Below are 12,508 nucleotides of genomic sequence, written 5' to 3'. Positions count from 1 at the left end.
TGATCGTCTGCTGCTGATTGGCCTGGGCTGTGGTCTGATCCTCTGGAAGACTAAGAAGACCGCCACCACAAAAGACATCCAAGGGTAAATGGACTACACTTGTATAGCGCTTTTTACCCTGCATGACAGAGCCCAAAGCACTTCACATCACCCTTTCACACCATACTCGGTGGTGGTAAGCTACTACTGTAGCCACAGCTGCCCTGGGGGGGGGCAGACTGACGGAGGCGAGGCTGCCAGTCTGCGCCATCGGCCCCTCCGACCACCACCAACCATTCACTCTCACAACTTTCATACTAGGCAAGGTGGGTGAAGTGTCTTGCCCAAGGACACAACGCCAGTTTTATGCCTGCGGGAGCAGGGATCGAACCGCCAACCTTCCGGTTATAAGACAACCCGCTCTACCAACTGAGCTACTGTCGCCCCAAGGGTGGACGGTCTTTTCTAATCAACGGGCAAAAGCTGAGGCTGACCGAATTTGCGAACTCTCTCGAAAAATGGACATTGTTGCTGGGATTGTGGACGATCTGAGACGCAAGATGGATTTCATCACGAGAGGGTTAAACTCAGCTGTTGTCTGAGACGGTTGAGAACCAGAGATAACGGGAAGGTCACAACGACTTCTTCCGACCCAAACAAGATACCAAGAAACCTTCGGACTGAATCTGGCGCCCCTTGGAATTCAAACATCTCCCAGAAGAGGATAAGGACACGAGGTCGCTCTCTATCTCCCACAACTGATCCCCTGGAATCACCCTCCCCTTTCTGGACTGCTTCCTTGGAGGACATACCCATGACAACGGAGGCCATCAGCTGGAGCGCAGAGAGGACGGGCCAACCACACACACATACACGGACTGACGAACTGATAGAGCACACACTTGCACAAACCCCCCCTCCCCTACTCTCAACGTCTCCCCCCCTCTCTTCTGCTGACGACTGGTGGTGATGGTGTGTAGCGCCAATGAAGGCAGCAAACACTGAGCCGCTAGTTTGATAGCAAGTTGTCTCATGTGTTTTTGCTATGTTTGTGCAGGTTGGCTTTTTTTGGTTTCTCACTTCTTATCACGACTCCCTCTTGGAGCTGCGATCTGAATTGATGTATCTTTTTTTTACCACCACCCCCCTCCCCCCCAATTTCTGTCTGAGTTCCTTTAACTCTGTTTCTTTTTCAAGACGGAGCACTGTTACTGGCTGCCTGGGCGTCTTTAAAACCCATGGAATTTCGTTGCACTTGTAACTTTGGTAACTTGTTGCAATGACAATAAAGATGATTCTGATTCTGATTCTTCAGAGATGGAAAAAAAGACACCACACTTTTTGAAAATTACATCCATAACTTATATTCAAACAGATTTGACAAAGTAACAACACATTCAGAGGTTTTCCACCCCGCCAGTTGCAGTGTGTCAAAACAAGAGTCAGTGGTTCAGCTCACCAGACAAGTCTGCAGACGCAATAATTAAGAACAAAAGTTTTCATTTAAACAAATTCCCTGATTTTCTGTTTTTGGTTGGTTTCTTTTTCCATCGCAGTCCAACAGGATGTGGTATTTACAGAGAAAGGCCTTTCCAGGTACACTGGCTAAACCAGACGAGTCCTCAGTGACTGGCTTGAAATCCAAACCCGGGGAAGAAGAGGAGGTTCCAGCGGCGTGTGGAAAACGTTCCCATCGTGACCTGCTGATTCACATTAGAAGGCACTGAAGGTCCACCAGAGCCCACATCAATACAGACAAAACTTCTTTTGAAACAAAAGAAGAAAATCATGAGTAAAGTCAGGCTTGATTCTTTGTCCCAGTCAGATTTAAAGTGATCGCCTGTTTCTTTCCATCCACACTCTCAGAACCTGATGAGGGTGGGAACCAGTGGTCAGCTCCGCAGCAGTTTGGACCCTGGTCAGCCCACTGGGTGGAACAACATGATCCTGTCTGGAAACGTTCAGTTGTTCAAAAGCAGTGAAGTCGCTGAAATGTGGATCATTCATTCCTTTAAAAGGCTGAACGGACAATAAGAAGCAGTTTGTTGAGGTGAATTGAGTCCAAAGGTCACCAGGTGACTGACTTGAATCCACAAAGAGATTTTTAGTGGCATCCAAAGGTCAAAGTTCAGTAGAAAATGGTACACAGGAAGAATGTTGAAGTGAAATGTTGATGCCAGTCATAAAACATGACACCGATTCACTCATAACACTTTTCTAGCTTAATGAACTATATGAAAGGTCAGTAAACCATTGGACTGGACACTCAAAGTACCCTGGGCACATCAAACATAAAATGGATTATTCCAATCAAAGTAAATCTGGAGAGCAAAGAGGAGAAACATCTGAGTTCCTGTGTGAGACCTTTCAGTTTCATCTGGTCCTATTTAAACCTGCAGATCAGGAACAGCCATGTGCATGCATGCTTTAAAGCTGCAGAACCACAGCAGCTCGTCCATTTCCTTCAGTCAGAGACAACAGACTCCAGAAGTCAGCATTATTCAATTAAGCCTTACGTCCAAGACAATGACGTTTCCGACACAGAACTTCAGTCTCCAGCAGATCTCACATTAAAGGTCCATTCTGTTTGACCCGTTTCCCTCTGGCAGGCACTGGCAAGTGCATCAAAACAAAGACAAACGGACTGAAAAACCACTTCTTCCTGAGAGCCGTCACCACCCTGAACTCGGCTGTACAACAACTCAGGGCACTAGCGTAAACGCAAATGTGCAATATTGACAACTCTGCCGCTGTGGTTGCTGCAACTTTCATGTAATTATTTATACTTTTACCTTATTACCTTGCACTGAAGGAGAAGCTCTCCAATTTCGTTGTACACCTGTATAATGACTATAAAAGCTACTCTATTCTATTCTGTTAGTAAAGACTTTTTTTTTACTTCAACTTCAAGAGGACTGACTTTTGGGAAATATGACATGTTAGGAATAAAGTCAAGGTGACCGTTTGAAATGTACTCTTAATTCAACAAAATGTTGAAAAAAATGTGTGGGATTTTTTTTAAACAAATTGATTTTTGGATGTTCACAAAAATTCTAAGTTTCATAAATACAGGATGAAACAAACCAGAAATATTGAAAATGAACATTCAGAATTTTAGGTACAAGGTCAAAAGTTAATGATAAAGTGCAAAAGTTAAATTGAACATATCGACTTCTTTTAACATCTTCCATAACTTCCCCCATTGAAGAAAAAAACAAAATGGAAAAGATGAAAGAAAAAAATCCTAAAAATGTTAAAAATACAGTTAAATCACAAAAACAATTGACATTTTCTGATTAAAACACAAAAAAGGAAAATAAATTAAAATTCTGAGAAATAAAAATCTAGATTTTAATAAAATTCAAAATTTTATAGAACAAATTTTGTTCAACAAAATAAAAACAGAAAATATTGAGGCTGGAAGTGCTGGAAGCCCCTGCCGACGATGCCGTGCAGACGTCCCTGGGTTCAGTGGTGCATGTAGAGGCGAATGAGGCCCGCCTGGTGCAGCTGCTGCCACAAAGCCATCTCCATCCGCAGGTCGTGGTTGATGTAGAAGGCCACCGAGTGGTAGGAGCTGTCGTAGTAGTGGTCCGAGTACTGAGCGTAGTCTGGGGTCATGAAGCCGTACGCATTCACCTTCCAAACCAGAAGAAAAACCAGCCGTCAGGAACATTTCCGGATGCCTCAGCCTGGCGGCCCTGTGCTTGTGTTTCATGTTTCAACTCGTTCCTCCCAAGGTTTTTTGTTTTTGTTTTTTGTTTTCCCCGTTCCCACGGCAGAAAGGTGGAAGAACAGGTTTGAGACACGTAAAACATTTAAGAACTAGAATGTGGCACTCAGAGAGCGCAGACTTCCGCCACAGCTCAAATCAGTCATCAACAACAATAAGAACACCATATATAATAAAAATACATTTTATTTCTCCCCAACACAAACAATGGATGGAAAAAGCAGTTTGTTGCATGTTCATATCTCAATGTGTTTCCTCACAGTGACTGACACTCTGGAATCCCCCTATTTTTGTCTGTTCTGGATCCTGGTATCCGGAATACTTCTGTGATCTGGATCAGCAGCTGATCTCTCTTAGAGTCATTGAAGAACTGATGCTGTAATGTTCTCTAAGCCCCCTTGTCATTTATTGTTGAGTTATGCCCAAATATGTCAAAGACTGCCCTATCTCTCAATGATAAAGAATCCTTGAAAAAATTCCTGGATCCAGACAGTGATCTGGATAATCACCAACATTTAATGGCTTCTAAGTTAGCCCAAGACCCCCCTTTCCACAAAGTTTCATTGCAATCCGTACATTACTTTTTCCGTAATGTTGCTAACAGACCAACCAACCAACAAACCAACAAACCGAAGTGATTGCATAACCTCCTTGGCGGAGGTAACCAGATTCAGAAAAAAACAGCATCAGGCTCCTGTGTTCACTGCTGAAGACAACAACAGACTCAAAATCAATACTCTATTACACTGACTCACCTGAAAGGCATCTTGTCAATGACAGTCAAAACTAAGTCCTGGACTGCCTCAGTGTCCCAGGCTGAAGAATACTTACCAATGCTGTCTGGATTATTTTTGTGCCAGCATGACCTGAACGATTGAACATGCGCTGTAATCTGGATAATAGTGGAGGAAGATGGTCTAATCTGGATGTTGAAACAGTAGATTATTTGTTGAGTGTGACTGATGGAACATGAACATCTGGTGGTGACTGAGTCGACCCCACAAAGCAGGAAATGGCAACCACAGTCAGACTTGTGAGAAGCTGCTTGCTGTGATATGGCAGCCATTTCTGACATACATTGACTCCCTGACTATTGTAGAGGAAACCCAGTGAGTGCCCCCCACCTTTTTTTTCTTTTTTTCCCCTTGTGTACATGTTTACACAATGAAAATTGTGATAAAATTACGAAGCATCCAAAACGTACCTTTATTTATTTCCAGGACTCCCTTGAAAAAGAGGTTTTTAATCTCAATGGGACCTACCTGGTTAAATAAACGTTAAATAAAATAAAAAAATAAATTTATTTATTTTATTTCATTTTTAGTATTTTTTTTTAATTAAAGGTGCTGTAGGCAGGATTTAGCGTCTCCACCATCTTGGTTAGGGTTATCTAAGCAAGATGGCGATTTGAAACCCAGCACAGCCAATCCTGTCCTGTTTTCTCTGACATTATGCCCTTACACAAGTAACTAACCCCTCCCACAAGAACGTGCGACGAACGCCCCTTGACCATTCACGGTTAGAGTCTCATAGGCTCTTCTGATTGGTCAAAGATACCTGGAGCTGTCAAGATTCCTTTTCAGCTCAGAACAGAGAGAGATGGAAACGCTGCGCCCTCGCGGTAGAGCAGTGATGCTGCACTCCTAAAGGATTTTCAATGGATACTCTAACATTTAATCCAAAGAAAACACAGAAAAATTAGCATTAACTAGCAAAATCCTGCCTACAGCACCTTTAAATTAATTGTTGTCTCTGTATTATGTTTATTTACTTTGTGTTTTCCTGTTTGTAACCGGTGTCTGTGTCTGTTGTGAGAGTGAATGGATTGAATGTGTCCGGATTAGGGTGGGTGGGAGGAGGGATTGATTTAGGTAAAGAGAACCGTCATTGTTAATCTTGTTTGAACTGTTGTTCACATAAGTGTTATGACTGACTGTTCTATGCAAAACTTCAATAAAAAAGATTGGGAAAAAAAAAGACTTGTGAGAAGCTGCTTGCTGTCAGTGATGGGGGCGGGGTCAGAGGTCTGGGCGGAGGTCTCACCTGGTCGCAGGTGTGCAGTGCAGCCAGCAGCATGATAGCACCTGTTGATGGGCGGTAGATATCCCTATATTTGGTGTTCATAGCATGCGATCGAAGGAATCTGAAACAAGGATATTTCTCAGGTAGAAGTCTGCAGAACTGGACATTCAGTGGAACCTTAATACCCAAGAAATTTGTGACGATGCAATTTTATACTGAAATGGGATGGAACAATGCACAATTCTGATTGAAGCGTATTCCCAACAGAGCCAATCTGCTCACCGGTTTCTGAGGTAACGGATGAAATCTGGGTGGTACATCTTCAGCTTCTCTGCCGATATGTCTTCCCCAAAGTACTTCGATGGACTGCAGAGAAGAACAGAAACCAGGCTAAAGGATGAGTCACTCTCGGGAGGAAGATCTTTTCACTGTGTTGAAACAGAAAATCGGGTTTCTTCTTTGGATTGCTCAAGGGCTCAATGTCCAAGCGGTAAAAGTCAGACCGTGAGTCACGGTGTGGTTTAAAGTTTGGCTGCACATGGCAGAGCTCCGCGAAGGATATACTGGAGCACAGCAGCAGAAGCCATAGACTCAGCTGCTGTGCTCCGGTATATCTTTCCGCGGAGTGCTATGCTTGTGCAGATCTGTGAGTATCAAAACGCTATTTTAATGGATTGAAAGAAAACACGTCTTTTAAAATGTTTTACAACCATTGGGATTTACTTCACGTGCTAATACGCCGTCCCCTGGACCACTGGAAGGAGGATTTGTCCACTTTCGTCAGTCCGGCTCTGTCTCCTCTTCACCTCCAGCTAAGCTAACTACGATGCTAACAGCTGGAAGCCAGCCGCTGGACGCACAGACACAAAAAAGGTATTTATGAGCTTATCTCACTTTATAAATGATAGGGATAGAGGGATAGAGCATGGGTCCAAAATCTTCGGAGTATTCCTTTAACGTTGTGCTCTCTGATGATGTAATTAGAGAGAGTGTTTCTCTGATGAATCAGAGTCCCTCTCTCTCTGGATCCCAAGGATCTCCATCTGAGGACTCCCATGTTGATCCACCTGCTGTGAGTGGAGCAACACTGAGTTGTTTCAGAGAATCAATCTCTAATTTTCTATCCCATCACTCCAACCGGTATAGCAGAAAGCCACCTCCTCTGAGCCTGGTCTTCAGGTTCCTCCTCCTCTGAGCCTGGTCTTCAGGTTCCTCCTCCTCTGAGACTGGTGCTTCAGGTTCCTCCTCATCTGAGCCTGGTGCTTCAGGTTCCTCCTCCTCTGAGCCTGGTGCTTCAGGTTCCTCCTCCTCTGAGCCTGGTGCTTCAGGTTCCTCCTCCTCTGAGCCTGGTGCTTCAGGTTCCTCCTCCTCTGAGCCTGGTCTTCAGGTTCCTCCTCCTCTGAGACTGGTGCTTCAGGTTCCTCCTCATCTGAGCCTGGTGCTTCAGGTTCCTCCTCCTCTGAGCCTGGTGCTTCAGGTTCCTCCTCCTCTGAGCCTGGTCTTCAGGTTCCTCCTCCTCTGAGCCTGGTCTTCAGGTTCCTCCTCCTCTGAGCCTGGTGCTTCAGGTTCCTCCTCCTCTGAGACTGGTCTTCAGGTTCCTCCTCCTCTGAGCCTGGTGCTTCAGGTTCCTCCTCATCTGAGCCTGGTGCTTCAGGTTTCTTCCTTTTAAAAGGAGTTTTTCCTTTCTGCAGCCTCCTCTTGCTCATGTGGATCTGTTGGGTTTTATCTGTAAAAGCAGCCTTGAAATGACTGTGTTGTATTTGGCGCTATATAAATAAAGCTGAATTGAATTGAACTAAATGAAATAACCCAAGACGACAAAACAAATCCCATCCAAAACAGGTACAAATGTAGTCTAACATTATTCAGAAAACAAACTAATCAGGCAGAAAGTAACTTCAAATCGGTCCAAACTGAGTATGATTGTATCAGATTTGCAGTGAACTCGTCTATAATGAAGTCCAAACCATCTATGAAAGTGGCACAAAACCAGCAAGAAATCATTCTAAAATAAAGTCCACCACTAGCATGTCATGAACTCAGTCATCAGTTTAGCACAAGAAAGTCATGGATTAAATCATCTGTGACAATCTTCGGTTGCACTCCACCCAGTGGTTGTAGCCACAGTTGCATGGAAAATGACAGGGAAAAGACTTGTGGACATTGAGGAGACGGTGGTGCTCACCGTTCGTCCCTCTCGGGGCCCCTCTCCACTACCGTGTGGGTTGCTGCCGCCTTCACCAGCAGGTAATCCCGGTCATGATCTGGCAGGAAAACATAACGGGTTTCCTGTTGAGGGAGCAGAGATGCATCTCACATTCTACTGGCAGATCGAGGCAGATGGCCTTAGTTTCAAGCCTCACCTGGGACACTGGGGGTCCAGTGTATCCGGCGTCTGCGTAGCTCCTCATGGAGTTCATCAAGGTGTTTGTGGAGAAGGTGTAGTGGGTGGTCCGAGACCCCACATCCTGCTCAAAGCCCTTAATGATTGCTCCGTTGGTTCTGGAGATCATAAGTATGTAATCACAAGCATGAACAAGAGGCTGGAAACACTGACTTCAAATGAAATATTCAGTTTCTTTGGAATCTTTCATTACAATACACAGTGACGGGATGATTTACTCCTCAACTAGAAGGTAAAAAGCAGAGTAACAAGCATCGGGAGGTAAGGCACATTTGTCTTTCAATACATTAAAGCTAGGGTTGGCGATCTTAGAAAAGTAGCGTTAGCATGTAGCATCTCCCCAAGGCTCCGCCTAGCTAGCTCCGCCCAGCTCCCACCCCATTGGAGGAGCTCCCGTTGGGAGCGGTGACGCGGAGATGTTCGCGGTGCGTGCGGTGCACGTGGCACTTCCGCGTCCAGTGCGTTCCTGGCGTAACCTGTCCTCAGCGCTTCGTTTTCTTCGTTTTTCCTTTATTTGCACAACGCCAAGGTATGGCGCACTGAACGGTGAGTAAACCCCCAAACATTCGTCTCCGCCGTTCTGCAAAGACGCTCCGTCCTTCTACGCGCGAACTGAACCAGGGTCAGTGCACGCCACTGACATGTACGCGCAGGGGGCAGGTCGAACGGCGAAGGGATTGGATTGGTTTAAAAAAAGGTGTCCCAGCAAGACGATTGGTTGCTGTTTGTCTCGTTTTCCTCCTGCTGTAGATAGCGGATATTTTCCAAACTACTTTATAAACACGCTATGAATTGCTTCCCATCAGGTCATGAAGATCATTTTAACTAGTATTTAAAAAAATGTATCTCATTCAAATCGCCAACCCTCACTTTAATAGAGCTGTGTGTCCTCTGCATCATTCTGACAGGACATGTTCAGTAGAACAGCCAGATTACAGTGCGGGTCAAAGATCACGAGGAGCCGGAGGCCAGCCTCATCTGTGGTGGCCCCAATAACAAAGTATGGAAAGAATACACACATTTTTCCTGCCTTAAAGGATTTTCACTTTTTTTATATATATATATATAATCAAAATTGCAAAATTTTGTGTGACAATTTTTAACAGCAGAAGTAACCAAAGCTACACCACTCTTTAGGAGAGGTCAGTTGTTTCCAAACATGACCTCTCAAGTCACGTGACCCTTTGCTTTGCTAGACAAGAAAACCGGTCTTGTAAACCCCACACATCACTGCACACTTTATTCTACGGTAAACTGGGCTCCTCTGGCTGTACTGGAACCCCCTGCAGCAGGAACTGAATCCATCCAACCTGGTTCCTCTGGAGACTTTAAATTGCTGATGCTACAGATGGTGAGAGGATCAAGAGCAGTTTGCTCATGTTCTGAGCTTCCTCTCACCTGCTTTTAACATCTGCACCGTTCTGTTTTATGTTTTGTGTAGTTCACTTGTAACAGGTCCTTATGTGAAAATGAGACCCTGGGTCTCAATGGAGCCCACCTGTACAATAAGGTCAAATAAAAATACAAAAGAAGCACCAGGAGCAACAATTGCCAACAACAAAGCAAACTCGTCTGCCATGAAATCCCTTCAGTTGTTGGATTGTTAGGAACTGAGGCGTCAGTGGCAAATGTGTGTTTTACTGATCCATCCAGTTTGAACACAGCTTCATGGTCGATAAACCCTCATGGCCCGAAGTGTATTTTCATCTGGTGGATGCACCAGGACACTCGACTCAGTTTGAAGGCTTCCAAGTCATTGAAAGCATACAAATTTTTGTTGTTTTCCTTATTATGTACCACAATGTGGAATGTTGGCTATTCTGTTTCAAGAAAACAAGGGGGTTCGAAGAAAAACCAACTCATCCTGGATTTGTCCCAGTTTTGTTCTTTTGTTGCAATACCAAATCTAAACCATACTTGATTGAAATATTTTATTGCACAAGAACTGAAATGAAATTGTCAAATCCATGTAGAATATTGACAGCAGTACATTGATTTAGTCCCCCAAAACCAATTCAATAATGACATTTTTTATTGTTGTAATATTTTGCGGCAAACAGAGCAACATTTTCTCGATAGTCTCTGTACCAGTTTTAAATCCAATGATTAAAATAGAAAATTTCCACTGTGTCAATCTGAATTGTTGTTGCAGTTTATTTACAGCCGTGTCATTTAAATATCCTGTTGACGATTTCAGTTCTTCAGTGAGTGAAAATGTGCTTTCCTTACTCTGCATTGCAATTTGTGTGACTTGAGAGATGTCTAATTCATTACTCCATCTGATAATCAGGGCCTGCTTTCACAAAACAACCATAACACTAACTTACATGACATTGCGTTGAAGCCCCTCTTTACCCTTCAACTGCCACAGAACCATATGTACGTTCCCATCTCATGATGTGTGTGTTAGGTGTGGAGGGAGCCCTGCTTCCAGAAGGACATCTGGATCACTTTCATGACACCAACCTTGGGTGTAGATTTAATATTGCACTACATATTTACCCCCGCCAGGAGGTTATGTAATCATGTCGGTTTGTTGGTTGGTTGGTTGGTTGGTTGGTTGGTTGGTTAGCAACACTATGGAAAAAGTAAAGGACGGATTGCAATGAAACTTAGTGGAAAGGTGGGTCTTGGGCTAACTTAGAATTGATTAAATTTTGGTGATGATCCGGATCACTGTCTGGATCCAGGAATCTTTTAAAGGATTCTTTATCAGTGAGAGATGGGGATCTTTCACATGGTCGGGCAGGGCCGCCGACAGGGGCGACAAACGCCTGGTTCACAGGATGCGCCGCCTCCGACGCGGGAAGTGGAAAGCGCCGCGCACCAACTGTCAGCTCGGCGCCCCTGTTCACCCTCTCTGACAGTTCATACAGGAGGGTCGCGGCTCGCGCCGTGGACCGCGGCGCTCCGCCTCCTCTATTTTCCTCCGCGACGACCGCTCGCCGTGCACCGCCAGCTGTAAAGCTGGACAGAGCAGATCGCACCACACAGGAAGTCCTGGACGGAAAATACGAGAGAATCCGGTCCATTTTCAAATGAAATGAAGTAAAATAACATTAATTATGTTGCTTTCAGTTTTCCTTTTCAGATAAACACACCACACACACACACACACACACCACACACACACAGGGAGAGAGGGCGAGAGAGGAGAGGCGCCGCACGCACAGCGCTCCGGCTCCGATCACAGTGGTGTGATAATATCTGCTGTCTTACCGGGTGTTGGTGACTGATCTGGTGGCGGAGGGCATTGCCTCTCTGAGGGCCAAATTCTAGTTTCAAGATGTTATCACTAGGAATATCGACAAGATCTTGTGAGCCTAAATCGGCGACAGCAGCTCAGTCGGTAGAGCAGGTCGTCTTATAGCCGGAAGGTTGGCGGTTCGAATCCCTGCTCCCGCAGCCGTAAAACTGTTGTTGTGTCCTTGGGCAAGACACTTCACCCACGTTGCCTAGTATGAAAGTTGTGAGAGTGAATGGTTGGTGGTGGTGGGAGGGGCCGATGGTGCAGATTGGCAGCCTCGCTTCCGTCAGTCTGCTCCAGGACAGCTGTGGCTACAGCAGTAGCTTACCGCCACCCAGTATGGTGTGAATGAATATGCAAATGTAAAGTGTCTTTGAGTGTCCTGAAAAGCGCTATATCAAACCAATGCATTATTATTATTATGAAATCGTGACGAGATTCTCGTTTGGTTGAAACGCTGTCTGGCGGCTCAGGGCAGACGCCGATCGGACCCATGATGGAGATATCAGAGATTCTATCAGTGACCTTGGGGGGGCAGTAGTGCGCTTCTGCTAATGTAGTCCTGCCGGAAACTGACAAGGAGGAGAAGGAATGCAGCAGCAGGTATCCTCGGTGGTGGATGGCGCGTGTTGTATGTATAACTCTGCACACAGCTACAGCGGAGGCAACAGGTGGCTGTGGCAGGGGTGGAGCCAGGGGCCCAAGACGCCCCCGCCACTTAGAATGGGTTTCGTAGCAGCATTTGGGTCCACAGTGGAAATAATGAATGGCAACTAAGGATGGGAAAACACAAAGACAATATGTAAGAACTGTGAGGAAATAGAAGTGAAGATCTGACAGCTCTGGGCTCTCTGGACTGAGAGGACGACTCTGGGTCAGGTCACCCGAAAGAAATATGAGGGATGGAACCCACACGAAGCTCACCAGGCCATGCATGACTGGTACCCAGAGGAACCAAACATCTAGAACACCAAGCAGAAGAACCAACATCTAGAACACGGAGCAGGAGGAACCAAACACTAGAACACTGAGCAGGAGGAACCAAACATCTAGAACACTGAACAGGAGGAACCAAACATCTAGAACACTGAGCAGGAGAACCAAACATCTAGAACACCAAGCA

The 12,508-nt window shown here is 45.2% G+C and overlaps 1 protein-coding gene across 1 annotated transcript in view; it reads right to left on the bottom strand.

Moving 5' to 3' along the window:
- Nucleotides 1-1,323: 1,323 nt before the first annotated feature.
- st6galnac (ST6 (alpha-N-acetyl-neuraminyl-2,3-beta-galactosyl-1,3)-N-acetylgalactosaminide alpha-2,6-sialyltransferase) overlaps nt 1,324-12,508 on the bottom strand; it is a 28,669-nt gene continuing 17,484 nt past the window's right edge. Inside the window, 5 exon segments of the mRNA XM_030087597.1 lie at nt 1,324-3,618; nt 5,756-5,855; nt 6,017-6,100; nt 7,920-8,023; nt 8,098-8,236. Of these exon segments, the coding sequence (XP_029943457.1) occupies nt 3,448-3,618; nt 5,756-5,855; nt 6,017-6,100; nt 7,920-8,023; nt 8,098-8,236 (598 nt within the window). The 3' untranslated portion in view covers nt 1,324-3,447.

The sequence above is a fragment of the Salarias fasciatus genome, unplaced genomic scaffold (genome assembly GCF_902148845.1).
Source record: "Salarias fasciatus unplaced genomic scaffold, fSalaFa1.1, whole genome shotgun sequence".
Taxonomy (NCBI): domain Eukaryota; kingdom Metazoa; phylum Chordata; class Actinopteri; order Blenniiformes; family Blenniidae; genus Salarias; species Salarias fasciatus.
Note: the sequence above shows the minus strand (reverse complement) of the source record. Positions and strands in the feature narration are given on the sequence as shown.